The sequence below is a fragment of the Homalodisca vitripennis genome, chromosome X (genome assembly GCF_021130785.1).
Source record: "Homalodisca vitripennis isolate AUS2020 chromosome X, UT_GWSS_2.1, whole genome shotgun sequence".
NCBI classification, from domain to species: domain Eukaryota; kingdom Metazoa; phylum Arthropoda; class Insecta; order Hemiptera; family Cicadellidae; genus Homalodisca; species Homalodisca vitripennis.
In genome coordinates this window covers 91,854,482-91,869,997 of record NC_060215.1, presented here as the reverse complement: position 1 = coordinate 91,869,997, position 15,516 = coordinate 91,854,482, and the positions used below count along the sequence as shown (strand labels likewise).

The 15,516-nt window shown below is 35.2% G+C and overlaps 1 protein-coding gene across 2 annotated transcripts in view; it reads left to right on the top strand.

The window, feature by feature from the left end:
* Positions 1 to 10,565: 10,565 nt before the first annotated feature.
* LOC124369398 (vitellogenin-2-like) overlaps positions 10,566 to 15,516 on the top strand; it is an 89,679-nt gene continuing 84,728 nt past the window's right edge. For both annotated transcript variants that reach the window (XM_046827400.1, XM_046827401.1), the window contains exon 1: positions 10,566 to 10,692. In XM_046827400.1, coding sequence (XP_046683356.1) covers positions 10,653 to 10,692 — 40 coding nt within the window. In that variant the 5' untranslated portion in view covers positions 10,566 to 10,652. The remainder of the gene's footprint in view (positions 10,693 to 15,516) is intronic.

Here is a 15,516-nt window from a genome sequence, read left to right as displayed (position 1 = left end):
AGGTTGTCAATTTGTGAATTAAATATCATTCCAAATATATTTAATTACACGAAAAATTAATTTATTGGAGGTGGCTGAAGGCAAGTATTGATCCTGGGTGGGCGAGGACGAAGGCTAGGTGAGTGCGTGCCCCACGTTCACCCTGTGATTAGCACCACAACCGCCCCCGCCCTCACTACCGCCCAACCCACCAACTATATAGATCTTGCCAAATTCCCCGTCTACAGCTCCTCCATTACATACCAGGTTATCTCATACTTTACTCTAGCGTGGCAGTGGCTTAATAATGAAGGAAGACGCAACTCAACTCTTCTTCGTAAACTAAGTAAAGTCACCCTTATCCTTCCCATTTCTTCGAAAAGAACTCCGTTGTTATTAATAAAAATAAAAACTATTATGTATTAAAGACAATGACAATTCTAGTTCGTACACTATGTCCAGCCTCTACCACGCTGACGTCCTTTTTTGGTGACAGGCCTATCAGGAATTGCTGTCATTCCGGTCCTTCATAGACATATTTCTACAATAAGTGAGAGTAGGTGAAGTTCTTCTGAAGTATTTTCTGTCAATAATTTCAAACCGTTCATTATTTTATGGCTGCGAGAATGCGATTCGATACAGATTTACCGAACCGCTTTCTCTTTTGCAGATAACCATGACTATTTTTAACCTATGAAATCTTCTCTACATATTCTATATTGTTTTAGAATCAAGAGTGGAAGCATTCCCACCCGATCTAGTTCTTTCCCAATATGTGTCTTCTTCACGGTCGATATGGGAATATTACTCTATCTTAGGAACTTGTTTACATACCATTAAGAGGCGCCTACCTCTTATTCGGCCATATCCTGTTTCAATTTCAGATATCCTGGAAATGCACAGTTTCTGGCACTAAAGAAATCGACAGACTTTAAAGTGGTCGAAAGCTTATACTTTTTCTCAGGTAGCTTAGTAATATTTTGTCTTTCTCGTTATGTTTGAGAACATTTTCATTATATAAGTATCTCTAATTTATTCTCTTAGTGCCTATTTTATCAGTAATAGTCAATCGATGTCGTTATCTAAGCCCTAATCTTGGTTAAGAAGGTCAAACAGCAATAATATATAAACTATTAGTTCCTATCTGAGTTATTCATCATATCTCCTCAACCATTTTATATTAGTATCCTACACAAAGGGACTAGATTTAAAATATATAAAATATTTTTGAAAGTAAGCTGTTTGTTCAGTTATATACCACAAAATAGTTCTAGATCATCATTTCTTCTCTTTTCACACAAAGACTTGACAAGCTTGTGTAAAATTTCTATGAGAGAAATCGGAATGCGTGTGTTTGTGTGTCCATTTTTCCGCCCAACTATATTTAATGGTGTTATCCCAGAGCCAGTCTAACGAGTAAATCGTATCCAAACTCACAAAGATGGACTTTTCTTTCAACACATTATATTTATAGGACTCAAATGTGAAATTTTACTGTTCCGACGACTTGACTAGTAACGTTAAGGCTCGACGAATTTCACACAAACAAGCCACAGTGATGTAAACAAAAATCCCATAGTTATCAATTTTCTGTCAACTCATCAATCGTCATGGAAATATTTCCCCGTTTCTCGTCGACGTTATGAAGGTCAATATCCTTTAATGTAGTTCTGGGAAGAAGGCAATTTCAGTAAGATTATTGAATCTTTGGTCGGTTCTAGTCAGTCAAGTTGACCATAATCCACACCAGAGCAACTCATATATTTCACCTTTAATAGAAATTCTTGAATCGTGTAGTTATTTTTTCGTCAGCAACACCACAAGTACGTACAATGTATTCAAATGAGAAGAAATATTTAATATAAGAACAAAATCATAAAGTCAAATTTTATAACAATATGATGAAAAGAAATAATAATACACAAATAAATTTCAATTACATAACAACTACTTTTGAATATATAACAATACAATGAGCATATAAAACAACAATAACTCGATTACAATTTGAAAAGTAAAGTAGTATAGCAGTAAAATAAATTATTAATACATTGGAAATGAACAATAAATATTATAATTTTAAAAGTTCAATAGCAATATTAAACAAAGGAAGTGGATTTCGTCCTGTGATAAGAAATATTTTGCAAGTGACGTATCTGTGTACTAGAGAAATAAATGTTACGTATCCACAAACATGAATTCTTTTTGTGTACTCGAGATGTCCTGACAGACAATCAGTTCTGAAATGACATTTCAGAATCTTTATATAAGAAAGTATTATTATTTCATTATAGATTTTGAATCTTTTTCAAGGAAAAGAGTCTGAACTATCCCGCTAAGTAGTCCTTCCTTGCGTTGTCTAAAAGAACCTCCTTTACTTACTTAGCTCGAAAAAATAATATATTACTTAGTAGAATTCAACTATTTTGTTTGAGTTATCCCTGACATTTCAATAAGTTCTGTTGAATTTTTCAAAGCCAGAAAGACGGTGTCTAGAAGTTTGAAAGTGTACTTTCATAGAGAGCAACTATAAAGTACCATGAAAGGTTGGTTATTTAATCGCTAATGACATTTACATACAATGACAAATACATTATCGTAATTCCTTAGATTTCTGTAAATGACAAACGGCTAATGGTCATTGCCTGAAGCACTAAAATCGATAGGCTAAACCATTTTGTAATGATAATTTCTGACTTGAAGAATATAAATAATAGTGCCTATTTGTATGACATACTCATATGAGTTGCTCCTGAGATTTCAGCTAACGAATCAATTCCTTAGTAAAATGATATGAGGTAATATGAACTAATATGCAATATGTAGTAGAATTGTTTGGATAGTGAGATAACGAAAGACCTCTTGAACCTGTTAAGGTGAAACCCAAAGTATGCAGCAGTTATACATTTTCATGAATAAATACACAATGCTCATGAGATTTGTTCAGTAGTGTTTGAGGTATCGATAGAGCTCAAACCTGTGAAGGCCAGTGATGTAGAACCCGAAAATATGATAGCATAACCCATTTTTAGTGATCAATCTATAAATTTTCACGAATAAATATGAATTATGTATTTAAAGTCCATGATTTGTTGAGTAGTTTCTGAGCTATCAGTAGAACCTGATAAGGATAGTGACGTGATACCCAAAGTATGCAGCAGTTATACATTTTCACGAATGAATACACAATGGTCACAAGATTTTTTTCAGTAGTGTTTAAGATACCAATAGAGCTCTTAAACCTGTAAGGCCAGTGATGTGGAACCCGAAAATATGATAGCATAACCCATTTTTAGTGATCATCTATAAATGTTCACGAATAAATGTGTAAATGCCATGATTTGTTGAGTAGTTCCTGAGGTATTAGTAGAACCTGTTAAGAACAGTGACGTGAAGCCCTAATGCATGAGGTCATAACCGATTCTTAATGGGCAACATGATTGAATATGCAAATATCATTAAATTTGTTTAGTTTAGCTCCTGAGCTACAGCAATTGCCACGAGATTGTAGAAGAACCGGCTCTACGTGTTTGGGTTTTGTGCTATAAGAACGTTGCAACATTTTTACCAATTTTTTCATCTATGAACTGTGGTAATATTTTTTGGACCAAATCTGTTACTGAGCATCTATATGAAGATCATTTATGTTAATGGTATTTTGTAGAACGATATTATGTCTATAAATTAGAGTTGTCTTTTGAATTTGTAGCTGCCCCCGCCGTCATGTAATTGTGATACTTGCATGATATCCACTTGTTGCAAGTCAATACACATACTAACACATTTTTTGAACATAACATTAAACATATATTTTTTAATAAAACATGATATTCCTTGTGATCAACTCTGTCTGCAGTACTAGTTATGACATTGGTGGGAAACTATTAAACGTGCAAATGTGTACGAATATTTAAGTATATCTAGGTACGTTATACATTTTTGTTCAGATGTTTTAATGTTAATGGAGCGGAAATATGGATGGAAAGTGGGAAGGAATTCTAAGGTTAGAGTTTAAATAATTTCTCTGCCGTTTTTAAGTCTCCCCAACATATGGTCTTGTTGTATGTAACTTTAAAGCCGTAGTACCAGTTAGACAAATAATTTATTTCACTTGGCAACAACGTGAGGTTGAGTGGTAGAAAAGGCTTGACATCCCTAACTAGGCCTGTATTGCAAAGGTATTTTTGGGCAATCATTTGAAGGGTTCAAGAACACGATCTCTAATTGGTCTCCACGAGGATATGTTTTAAAATATTTGATTTAGTTCAACTTTTTGTGAGCAGGCCACATATTTACAAGTTAATTACAAATATAAAATCATTTTAATTGTCAAAGAGAGTAAATTTAATTTGCTTTACACGATAATGTTTTTAACTTATTTTTTATTTAACAAAGAATGGTTTAAATATGATACTCATTTTTAAAAGATGATTTAATTTATGTTAACAGTTCAACTCTTATGTTAGATTCTGGAGCCCAAAATCTGACTGTTTCAGAATATAAAGGTGTATTACAAATTGATAAAGAGAAGCCCTTTACTGTGACACATTTGAGATATATAATCATTTATTGACTAGGCTATTAATTAAGATTTTAACTCCGCAAAATGTTTATGACGTACGAGCCATAACAATTAGTAATTATGATAGCGAAATCGAAACGGATAACACATTGCCTACGGCGGACACACGCTGATAGTATCCTGCTTGTCGTAAAGTTGGTACAAGACTAGTGGCACAGTGAAGGTGTTAACAACGTATTCCGTAGCTAGAGATTTATCATGTATAACACATTGACTACGGTGGACACACACTGATAGTATCCTGGCTGTCGTAAAGTTGGTACAAGACTAGTGTCACAGTGAAGGTGTTAACAACGTATTCCGTAGCTAGAGATTTATCATAGTATAACACATTGACTACGGCGGACACACACTGATAGTATCCTGGCTGTCGTAAAGTTGGTACAAGACTAGTGGCACAGTGAAGGTGTTAACAACGTATTCCGTAGCTAGAGATTTATCATAGTATAACACATTGACTACGGCGGACACACACTGATAGTATGCTGGCTGTCGTAAAGTTGGTACAAGACTAGTGGCACAGTGAAGGTGTTAACAACGTATTCCGTAGCTAGAGATTTATCATAGTATAACACATTGACTACGGCGGACACACGCTGATAGTATCCTGCTTGTCGTAAAGTTGGTACAAGACTAGTGGCACAGTGAAGGTGTTAACAACGTATTCCGTAGCTAGAGATTTATCATAGTATAACACATTGCCTACGGCGGACACACACTGATAGTATCCTGGCTGTCGTAAAGTTGGTACAAGACTAGTGGCACAGTGAAGGTGTTAACAACGTATTCCGTAGCTAGAGATTTATCATAGTATAACACATTGACTACGGCGGACACACACTGATAGTATGCTGGCTGTCGTAAAGTTGGTACAAGACTAGTGGCACAGTGAAGGTGTTAACAACGTATTCCGTAGCTAGAGATTTATCATAGTATAACACATTGACTACGGCGGACACACACTGATAGTATCCTGGCTGTCGTAAAGTTGGTACAAGACTAGTGGCACAGTGAAGGTGTTAACAACGTATTCCGTAGCTAGAGATTTATCATAGTATAACACATTGACTACGGCGGACACACACTGATAGTATCCTGCTTGTCGTAAAGTTGGTACAAGACTAGTGGCACAGTGAAGGTGTTAACAACGTATTCCGTAGCTAGAGATTTATCATAGTATAACACATTGCCTACGGCGGACACACACTGATAGTATCCTGGCTGTCGTAAAGTTGGTACAAGACTAGTGGCACAGTGAAGGTGTTAACAACGTATTCCGTAGCTAGAGATTTATCATAGTATAACACATTGACTACGGCGGACACACACTGATAGTATCCTGGCTGTCGTAAAGTTGGTACAAGACTAGTGGCACAGTGAAGGTGTTAACAACGTATTCCGTAGCTAGAGATTTATCATAGTATAACACATTGACTACGGCGGACACACACTGATAGTATCCTGGCTGTCGTAAAGTTGGTACAAGACTAGTGGCACAGTGAAGGTGTTAACAACGTATTCCGTAGCTAGAGATTTATCATAGTATAACACATTGCCTACGGCGGACACACGCTGATAGTATCCTGCTTGTCGTAAAGTTGGTACAAGACTAGTGGCACAGTGAAGGTGTTAACAACGTATTCCGTAGCTAGAGATTTATCATAGTATAACACATTGACTACGGCGGACACACACTGATAGTATCCTGGCTGTCGTAAAGTTGGTACAAGACTAGTGGCACAGTGAAGGTGTTAACAACGTATTCCGTAGCTAGAGATTTATCATAGTATAACACATTGACTACGGCGGACACACACTGATAGTATCCTGGCTGTCGTAAAGTTGGTACAAGACTAGTGGCACAGTGAAGGTGTTAACAACGTATTCCGTAGCTAGAGATTTATCATGTATAACACATTGACTACGGTGGACACATACTGATAGTATGCTGGCTGTCGTAAAGTTGGTACAAGACTAGTGTCACAGTGAAGGTGTTAACAACGTATTCCGTAGCTAGAGATTTATCATAGTTTAACACATTGACTACGGCGGACACACACTGATAGTATCCTGGCTGTCGTAAAGTTGGTACAAGACTAGTGTCACAGTGAAGGTGTTAACAACGTATTCCGTAGCTAGAGATTTATCATAGTATAACACATTGACTACGGCGGACACACACTGATAGTATCCTGGCTGTCGTAAAGTCGTTGCGACTAGTCGGTAGTGTTGCAGTGAACGTGTTAATAGACGTCTATGGTTCATTCTTACCTAAATGATTATTTGATATGTTTGTGAAATGATGTCATGCATGCTAAAAACGTGATATAAATATACGGCCAATTTGAGCATTTTTACTTTAAGTTTTGCTTCCTTTTTGCGCGTAAATTTTGATAATAATTGAGGACTCTAATCAGTTCACTTTGAGATCGTAAAAATGACATGAGAATAGAAACATTTGGGGGTTTCAGACATTTTTGTTAGGACCCTCAACTGGGCCAGTGTGCCAGTATGTACCGTGATTCTCGAAAATGCAGCAGTGTACCAAATATCTAGCACATCTTGAAAGTACCGGACTGAGTCAGTGAGTGTCAGTAAGTGAATCTACAGTGAGTGAGTCAGTCAACCGATTGAATCGGTAGATTTTGTATGCTAAAAGTTAGTACTAAATGTAAATAATAATGATTACACGTTTTCTAGTATTACTAACTACTATATTCAGAGTAGGAATTTCGAAATCAATATGCAAGATGTAGTATATATTAAATATTAAAATAAGAATATCGAATAGAATAGAAGATTTCATACAGCATTTGGACCCACACACAATTATAAATGTGTTCAATAATTTATGGGTTACAAATGTAGAAAACTGTTTTGAGAATTAAAGAATAAGGTTGAGAATATTAAAAAAAAAAAAAAAAATAATCTAAACACTAATACATATGTGGTGATGATCTCACCCAAGTCATTGTTAAGAGCCGTCTATAGAGAGACTACCTTGAGTTTTTTCCCGTGAGAACAATGTTAAAGCTCATGCACTATTACGCCATTATTTTTTAACATAATGATTTACGTCCAATAATTTACGGATTTATTACGCCATTATTTTTTAACATAATGATATGGAAGATATCTCATTTTAAATGTACGATGAATACTTATCCAAACGATTTTGAGTTGTTCTTGTAAAGTGTAAATTTGATAGTATTTAAACGTTTAAGGAAAAACATTAAATTTGTTCTTATTATTCCGTAAACACATAAACAAACTAAACCACAGTTTTAAAATGAAACACCTCCCATGATGCTACGACTAAAAATAAGATTGTAAAAGAGTTTGAAGTTTACCACTGTTCTCATGGGTGAAACCTCAAGGTCGTGTCTCTACAGATACGTAAAACAATTCAATCACACATTTCAGGACGAAAATGGATTCCAGACATTGAGACGTAGAGTTCTATTTGTGTTACATAGGCGATGGGAAATGTCTGAAAACTCCTTTCATAGCATTCCTTGCTAATAATAAAGTTTGAATAATCGATTTGGATATTTCTCTGCAGCAAGGAGCTTCTCATTTTTGACGAATTATTTTAAAGAGCGGTTTGTTTTTTTGGGTCAAGTCCATATTATTCGGCTTAAATCCCACACTGATTTATGATCCTGACCATCATACTTTGAAAACAGCGTTACATTGTGCTACTTAGAATTTTATAAAATAATTTTTCTATCTAGCCTAAACTTGTCTTCCCAGTTTCAGTATTATCGTTTGGTCGCGTATATAATTAATTTTAACATTAAAAATGTACAATAGACATATTTAGGGTAATAAAACACATTAAAAACATTAACTTTTTGTTTATTACTATTATATTACGGTGTATGTCATATTATTATTGGTATAGTCATTTTTTGTTAATTATTCTTTATAATTTTTTGTTCTTGTTTTAATTTATCATATACTATTATTTATTGCATTTACGTTTGTTTTATCGCAACATTCTATATTCTAATTTATTATAATCGGTATAAAACTACTTAAGGGTACTGTTTAACTTCATAATCCAATCATATCTGCGATTCAAGAATTATTGGAGTCTGTTTTCCATCTGCACATTCGTTTATTTTTAGTGAACTCGAGTTTTAAATAGGGAGTTGATCTAAATATTTAATCAGCTGTAGGCGTAGTAATGTCCAGCCACATCAGAACTTGGCTTTACCTCTGACTAAGGCGTAAAATCAATTGTACGAGGGAGAAGGGGGGAGGGCGCACCCTACAATGTTGTCCAAACACAAACTCACTCCTGTCTTTTTCAAGAGTATCTATTGAGTTTTCTGCCCTTCACGATCACAAAGGCAGGTTTAATCAGCCAAATTGATAATTAATAACGCGCTATTGAGTGATGTACACGCACTTACGTTTTCAGGAGAACCTTTTATTAAGAACACTACATTGTGTTCTCGTCATCAGCTCACATTCACTGAATTCTTTATCTTCCCTGCCAAGGATAATGATGATTTTAAATTTATAACTTTAGCTTAAATAACTCGGAGCGTGATCTAAAATGACGTCCTTATTTAATCTTTGGTAGCGACGATGTTCTAGAGTTTGGCCATACGAGTAGATTATTTAATTTATATAAACGTTAAAGAATTAAATATAATGTTTATACATGACGGTAATTTTGACTTTACTATCGATTGCATCGTGTAAAATACATAACAAAGTTTAAATTACAAATATTTAATTATGTTACTCAAAAATGGTCTGTGGCCTAAGGCTGAACTGAAAGATGTATAATGTGATAAGTTGATTTAGTGATAGAAATGTTAGATTACTGCTAACTTTCATGATCGCTATACTTTTTATGTTGGTAATTGTGGTCCATACTTTAGCATCCCGAGTATATTACTCGTAATATATCACATTATTACAGTGTACTCTATAAAGTACATGAATTTGTTGAGGTGAGTGAGTATCTACATTTTTATGTTTACTTTCAATAGAAGAAAACACTGCTAAAACCGTCTAAAATACTGAGAATGGTGTCAAAAACCCATGCTTATCTTTATAATTTGCTATATTAAAATGTCACTTTTACGCTGTATGTCCGTGTTGTGTCAGACACGATATCCTATTGGCCTTTTTTCAAGGTCCAATTTTATACTGATCCTTAACTCTACAAGGTTTAATTTTAATATTATGAACACATTTTTATGAACACATGTTAAAGTGTTGTTCTTCTTATTACAAGAAATAATGTGGTGTTATTTTTTCAGTTATGATCATTTGTGGCTTGATTTTATAAGAATATATTATATTTAAAGAAATGCTAGTTGTAATTTAAAACATGTATAAAATTTCACAAAAGAAAACTATTGAACAATTTAAGCAATCCACCGAGACATATATTTATATCGTTTGATCTCTTCTGTGTGATCGAATTAATAAATTGCCTTAAGTTGAGTGGGCATGAAGCATTTAGTTGTGCAATGTGCGTCTTTTTTATTGTTAATGTATTAAAACTATACATCATGAAACAGCCGTGGGCTAAAGCTACAAGGAAATAACAAGTGTGAAAATTAAAATATATCATTTGGGGAAAAATGCATTGGGAAATGAGCTTAACGACAATCTTCACCCAGAACAGATTTTGTAATAAATTCGCATTAAATTTTATCACAGCTCTGAATATTCTCTTGAATTAACTCAATACAACATGCACTATATACACACTTCTAATATATATATATATATATATATATATATATATATATATATATATATATTGATCACTGTCAGTTGATATGAATATTAGGAAATAAAGCCCAGGCTGTTTCGTCAAACAGACACATAGCACGTATTAGTACACTAAAATAAAATACATTGTTTACCATTGATACTCATTAAAAATATGTAAACTCGTGCTAAAATTAGTGATGCAAGATAAAAACTATTAGCATCAAAGTGCAGTGTGGAGTGAATTGCGGGTTATCTGGTCCTTTGCTCCCGCTTACTCAGCTGTCAGCACTGCGGGATTTATCAGCCTCGTGGTCGCTAGACGCGCGTTCGCTGATGACCCAACACCAACATGGGCTGGACTCTGTTTCTACCATTTCTCGTACTCTCCGGTAAGTCAAAATAATCATTTTCGGAGACATATTTGAGTATTGGCTAGATCTGCAGAAAGTCCCGAGTACATTTTATTATTTAATTATTCAGTAACGAGTAACTAAAGTAAAGTTGACAGGGAATAAGACAATGTTTATAGTTCAGACGCTCACATGTCGTTTCAATTATGTCTCCACGTACAATTTACTGTTTATTAAATTAGATTTTAAAAATATACATAGATCCTAAGGCACTGCTGCACACTGTCCGAATATGGTCGCAGACGGAGAGCTAACAGTCAACGTGACAAAAATATTCCTTACCACTATTATATTATTATAGAATCCCTTACCAATATTCTATGAGCCAGGAATCTACCGTAAAAGGAACAAAAGTTAGCATCCTTTTAGCGAGGATAAATAACCGGATAAGTACATCAATCCAGACACATAACAAACATATGATGAATGTGCCATTTTTGAAGACAGGAAAAATATAAATTTTTTATTAATTCTACGAAAAATGGTGGGCTTTTGGAACTGAATTGGGGGCATCTTATAATTAGGCCAATAAAACGTTCGAAGATAAGGGTATGGACTTTTGACAGTAAGTAAATGAAAGATGAGTGGCAGAAATTACACGATTCGTTTAACAAATTAATGTCTTAAGAAAAATATTAAAAACATGTCACCTAAAATTTTATTTCATTAATACATAATTTCCATAAGACACAAATTAATAAAAGACCATGTTAGGCATTGAAGCTACAACTCATGCTCATTCTGTACAAAGTTATTACCGTCAGCCTTTTTTGGGGAGGGTGGGGAGGACTGATTACAAAATTGAATATTTCCAAGGATATTATCATTAAAATTTCTGAATTAAAAACTCAAACACATTTTATCCACAAATCTATTTCACGGCCTTAATGGTAATGAACCGGACAATCGGCGTGGCACTTGTGATCTAAATTCCGTTCATACTAATACGAGTCTCTAAGGGAAAGAAAGTCCACACGTGCAAATTAAACCATTTAAAAAGTATCTACAACTCTGAGATGTAGCCTCCAGAAACTCGCCCTCTGTCTGGACTCCTGAAGGACTAACACAGTCTTCGGCCCAAGCCAAATACAAATAGTCCTGGATCAAAGCTCTCTAGCATGTGCGCTCATTGTCCTAATAGTCGTGGAATGTGTTCCCGACTTACAATTCTTATTTAATTCAATTAATGTTATTGCATATTTATCTTCATAACACATTTTCTTTAATAATTTAAATGCGATTTACATATGAAATAATAAGGGTGACATTAAAAAAATTGGACTACATTTAAATCATTAATACACTACTTAACGTTGTTACAATTATGCAAGGTTTAGACATATTGTATTTGGTATTTTCGTGGAGAAAACATGATTTATCAAATTATTTCAATGCGTTAAAAGTTTGTACGCCGTTGTATTAGTTGGGGACTTGTAGCCGGCAGGTTTAAAACGATGCAACGCCAGCTGTGGGTACGTGTGGGTCAGTCTGGTGTATGTAGTAGTAAAGGTTCTTCGAGGGCTACGGCTGTCAGGAAAGACTAGAGATATTGCTCACCACCATAAGTGAGGTATTCCGTGCCTCAGCACTATCCGGAATAGAGTACAGCTACAATTACTATGGATGATTATTTGTACTTTTATAAACGTTGCATGAATCATTAAACAATGGAGGGCGGGCAGAAAAAAGAGGGGTGAGGAAGAGGAGAGAGGGAAGGTGATAGAGCGGGAGGGACAGAGAGTCCACAGGAAACTAGAAATAATGGAAAATCAAATAATAACGAACCATAATACGAACGGAATGGTTTAATAAGTTAAAATTCTCCGATAATGATACCCAATTGCATCGAAATGTAATATATGCAATTGAGATTAAAAGAAGTGCAAAATTTTCAAGTTGTTCATTACCATTCAGGATATACGTTGATGCTCCACTCACCTGATACCTGGACTCGACCTTGAAGACCATGCAGACATAGTCTCATCCCGAGAAGCAGACGTATGAGGAATAAACGCGAGTAAGTGACCTCGATTTTCGGCAATAGTAATCGCTATAACATCTGGAGCATAACCCATCAAGAACGTTACGACCGACATCTCTAGGCGGAACAGGCTGTCATATGAGACTCTCCACAGGTCAGGTCAAACACGAAACTGCTGTTCCTCATTCTGTCAGTTCCTTAGCTCCATCCCTGTTAAGGTCTCGTAAAGGATATTCTTGTGTGTAAATTGATTCTTAATCGAGATAAGCACTTATAGCTCGTTCCAATTCCACTAACTCTTGGAGGATCAATGGCCTCGCGGTGTAAGAAATCTTAGGTAAAAATAGAAAGCACAAGATAGAAACTCTTGAGCGATGCACTTTTTAACCACTAATATTAACCCCACTAACTCTCGCCTTCCTTCATTTTCCTTCTCAGACCTATAGTGTTCCATGAATGGGTAAAGCAAGGCTAGAAGTAGAGAGTGCTATATCTTAAAGAGTATAGCGTCCCAATTGAAGACATGAATAAAGCGTTCCTAACGCATTACGTCTTAATTTAACATCATAACAATAATGGCTGATCTTGGTTACTAAAAACTGTACGTATATCCACGGCATTAACTAATTCTACAACCACCATCGTGGTGGAATAACTGACTCGAAGCCATGATATCTGACTGACAAATCAGGTTTGCGACAAATTTTAGAATCTTCACGCCGCCGCCTCCGCTCGAAGTTTGCCATACAGAGCGGTCAGAAGACGAATATTTCGGTTCGCCGCCTTTACCACCAACAGCAGTCAAGACCGACCGAACTGTTCTACAATGCGCAAGAATCATAGTGTAAAACATTTAATTTATAGTTTTATCATCCTTGGTCCATATCATGATCTAACGCCAATTGCAATTTTTGTTTGTACTGATTAACCACAGTGACATGAAAGCCATAGGAAATAACACAATTTAGTATAGGAGCAGTTCAACGAATACAAAGTATGATCCACTTATTTATTTAAAATATGCATGCAACGTACAATACCCATGCTCAACTTTCCTCCATCCTCTCATAAAACTAAAAAAACAAAGCTGGCTTTAATAGCTCACAAACACAGGCTCATATACATTAACAATAGTTAGTTAAATATTTAACTTTAAATACAGTATACTTGACCAGTGAGGCGAATATGAAAACTCGTTTTGATAACCAGGCGATTTTATCTTAATTGATTCATTGACTCATTAACTACCATAATTGAAGAAAACACAGTGATAGCAACTTTTAGAAAGTTTTTGTTCTGGATTCAAACAAACGAATGATAATTAATTATATTCTTAAATAAGGAGAGGGTGTTGTTAATTTATGCAAAAACAAGACGAAACAAAATCAATAAAGTATTTAGGTTAAACATTACGGGACTCCTGCCGTTACCGAACCTACTGGTCACAGGGATCCAGATGTTGCACACATGTAGTATTAAGGGTAGTAACGCACCTTCTTTTACTCTTTAGACTTCATCCTCTTCTTCAGCCTTAGTGTTGCCCTTGCGAGGACGATGACTGTTATGCATGAGTCTGCAGCCTACTAAACCACCCCCCGACTATGTCGGGCGTGCTATCTTCTAATCTAGAAGTGAGATATCTTCCTGCGGCAGTTAACCAACTAAAACTAAACCAACTTTGGTGCAGAACTAAAAAAAACAGCATCAAAACGCTCTTCACCATAGGACCTGGAAATTCTTGCTCCGTCACATCTTTAGAAGTTCTCTCAGAGGTAGTAGTGACCATTACATTGACACACGCAGGAAATTATATAAATGCCATAAATATTCCTCAGTATGAGTTTTACTGAGCATTATAAGTTACAGAAGCAATAGAAAACCCGAAACATACACCATACCACCATATGTACACCAACAGATACCTTGTTGATCCTCACTTGTGGAAATCGGAGGTTCCAATGTTGAATATCGGTTCCTTCCTGAACATCAACTAATTTGTCGCATTATATTTTGAAAATTTTTAAACCTATTAATATTACTTTGGTTTACATTCCAATGTGTCAATGCATAATTATGACAATTTGCTTATACGGGGTATGAAAAAGTCCCGCACGGGCTTGATAACTCACCAACGAATACAGATAAAGCAATAAAACTTGGTACATCATTACTGCACCTATAAATCTACTTTTTAAAGTAACAACCATTGTTTGCCATGTTAGGGAGATGGCCCGAAAGGAGTCAGAAGGAAATCTTAAATGCGAGTATAGGTCGAGTTATACATCAACTTGATTAGTACATCAAAGATACATCAATATCTTTATTAATAGAGCACGATGCAGAAAATCCGGCCTTTCACTCTTCAAAAAAATACGCTGGTTTAAGATTTTAATCATTCCCAGTGTAGGTCGTGTTCTAGATGGTTTAATATTCTTATCTTGGCTTAAATTGTGAAAGTTAAAATTAGTAAATGAATACTGGACTTATGAAATAGTTTTTAAGATAGTTAGTGACTTTACATCCAATGAAGTTCAGCAAAATAATTTAACGTAAGCATAGTTCAAGATGTACATTGTTTTAAAGTGTAGTGTAAAATGTACATCAAGTGATGTCCAAAGCCCCACCTAAAAATAAGAACTTTCTATTATAGTAACTGACACTAGGTTATCCCTTTATCATTCATCTCTGCTAAACAACCCCTTTATATATAATTACCTACATCTAGAGCTACGATTGCGTAAAATTTGTTTGCCGAACTCTATATTGGCTCGCGGGCTCTACACTCATCCTAAAGTAAAAAAAATCGATTTTCAAAAAGAGTT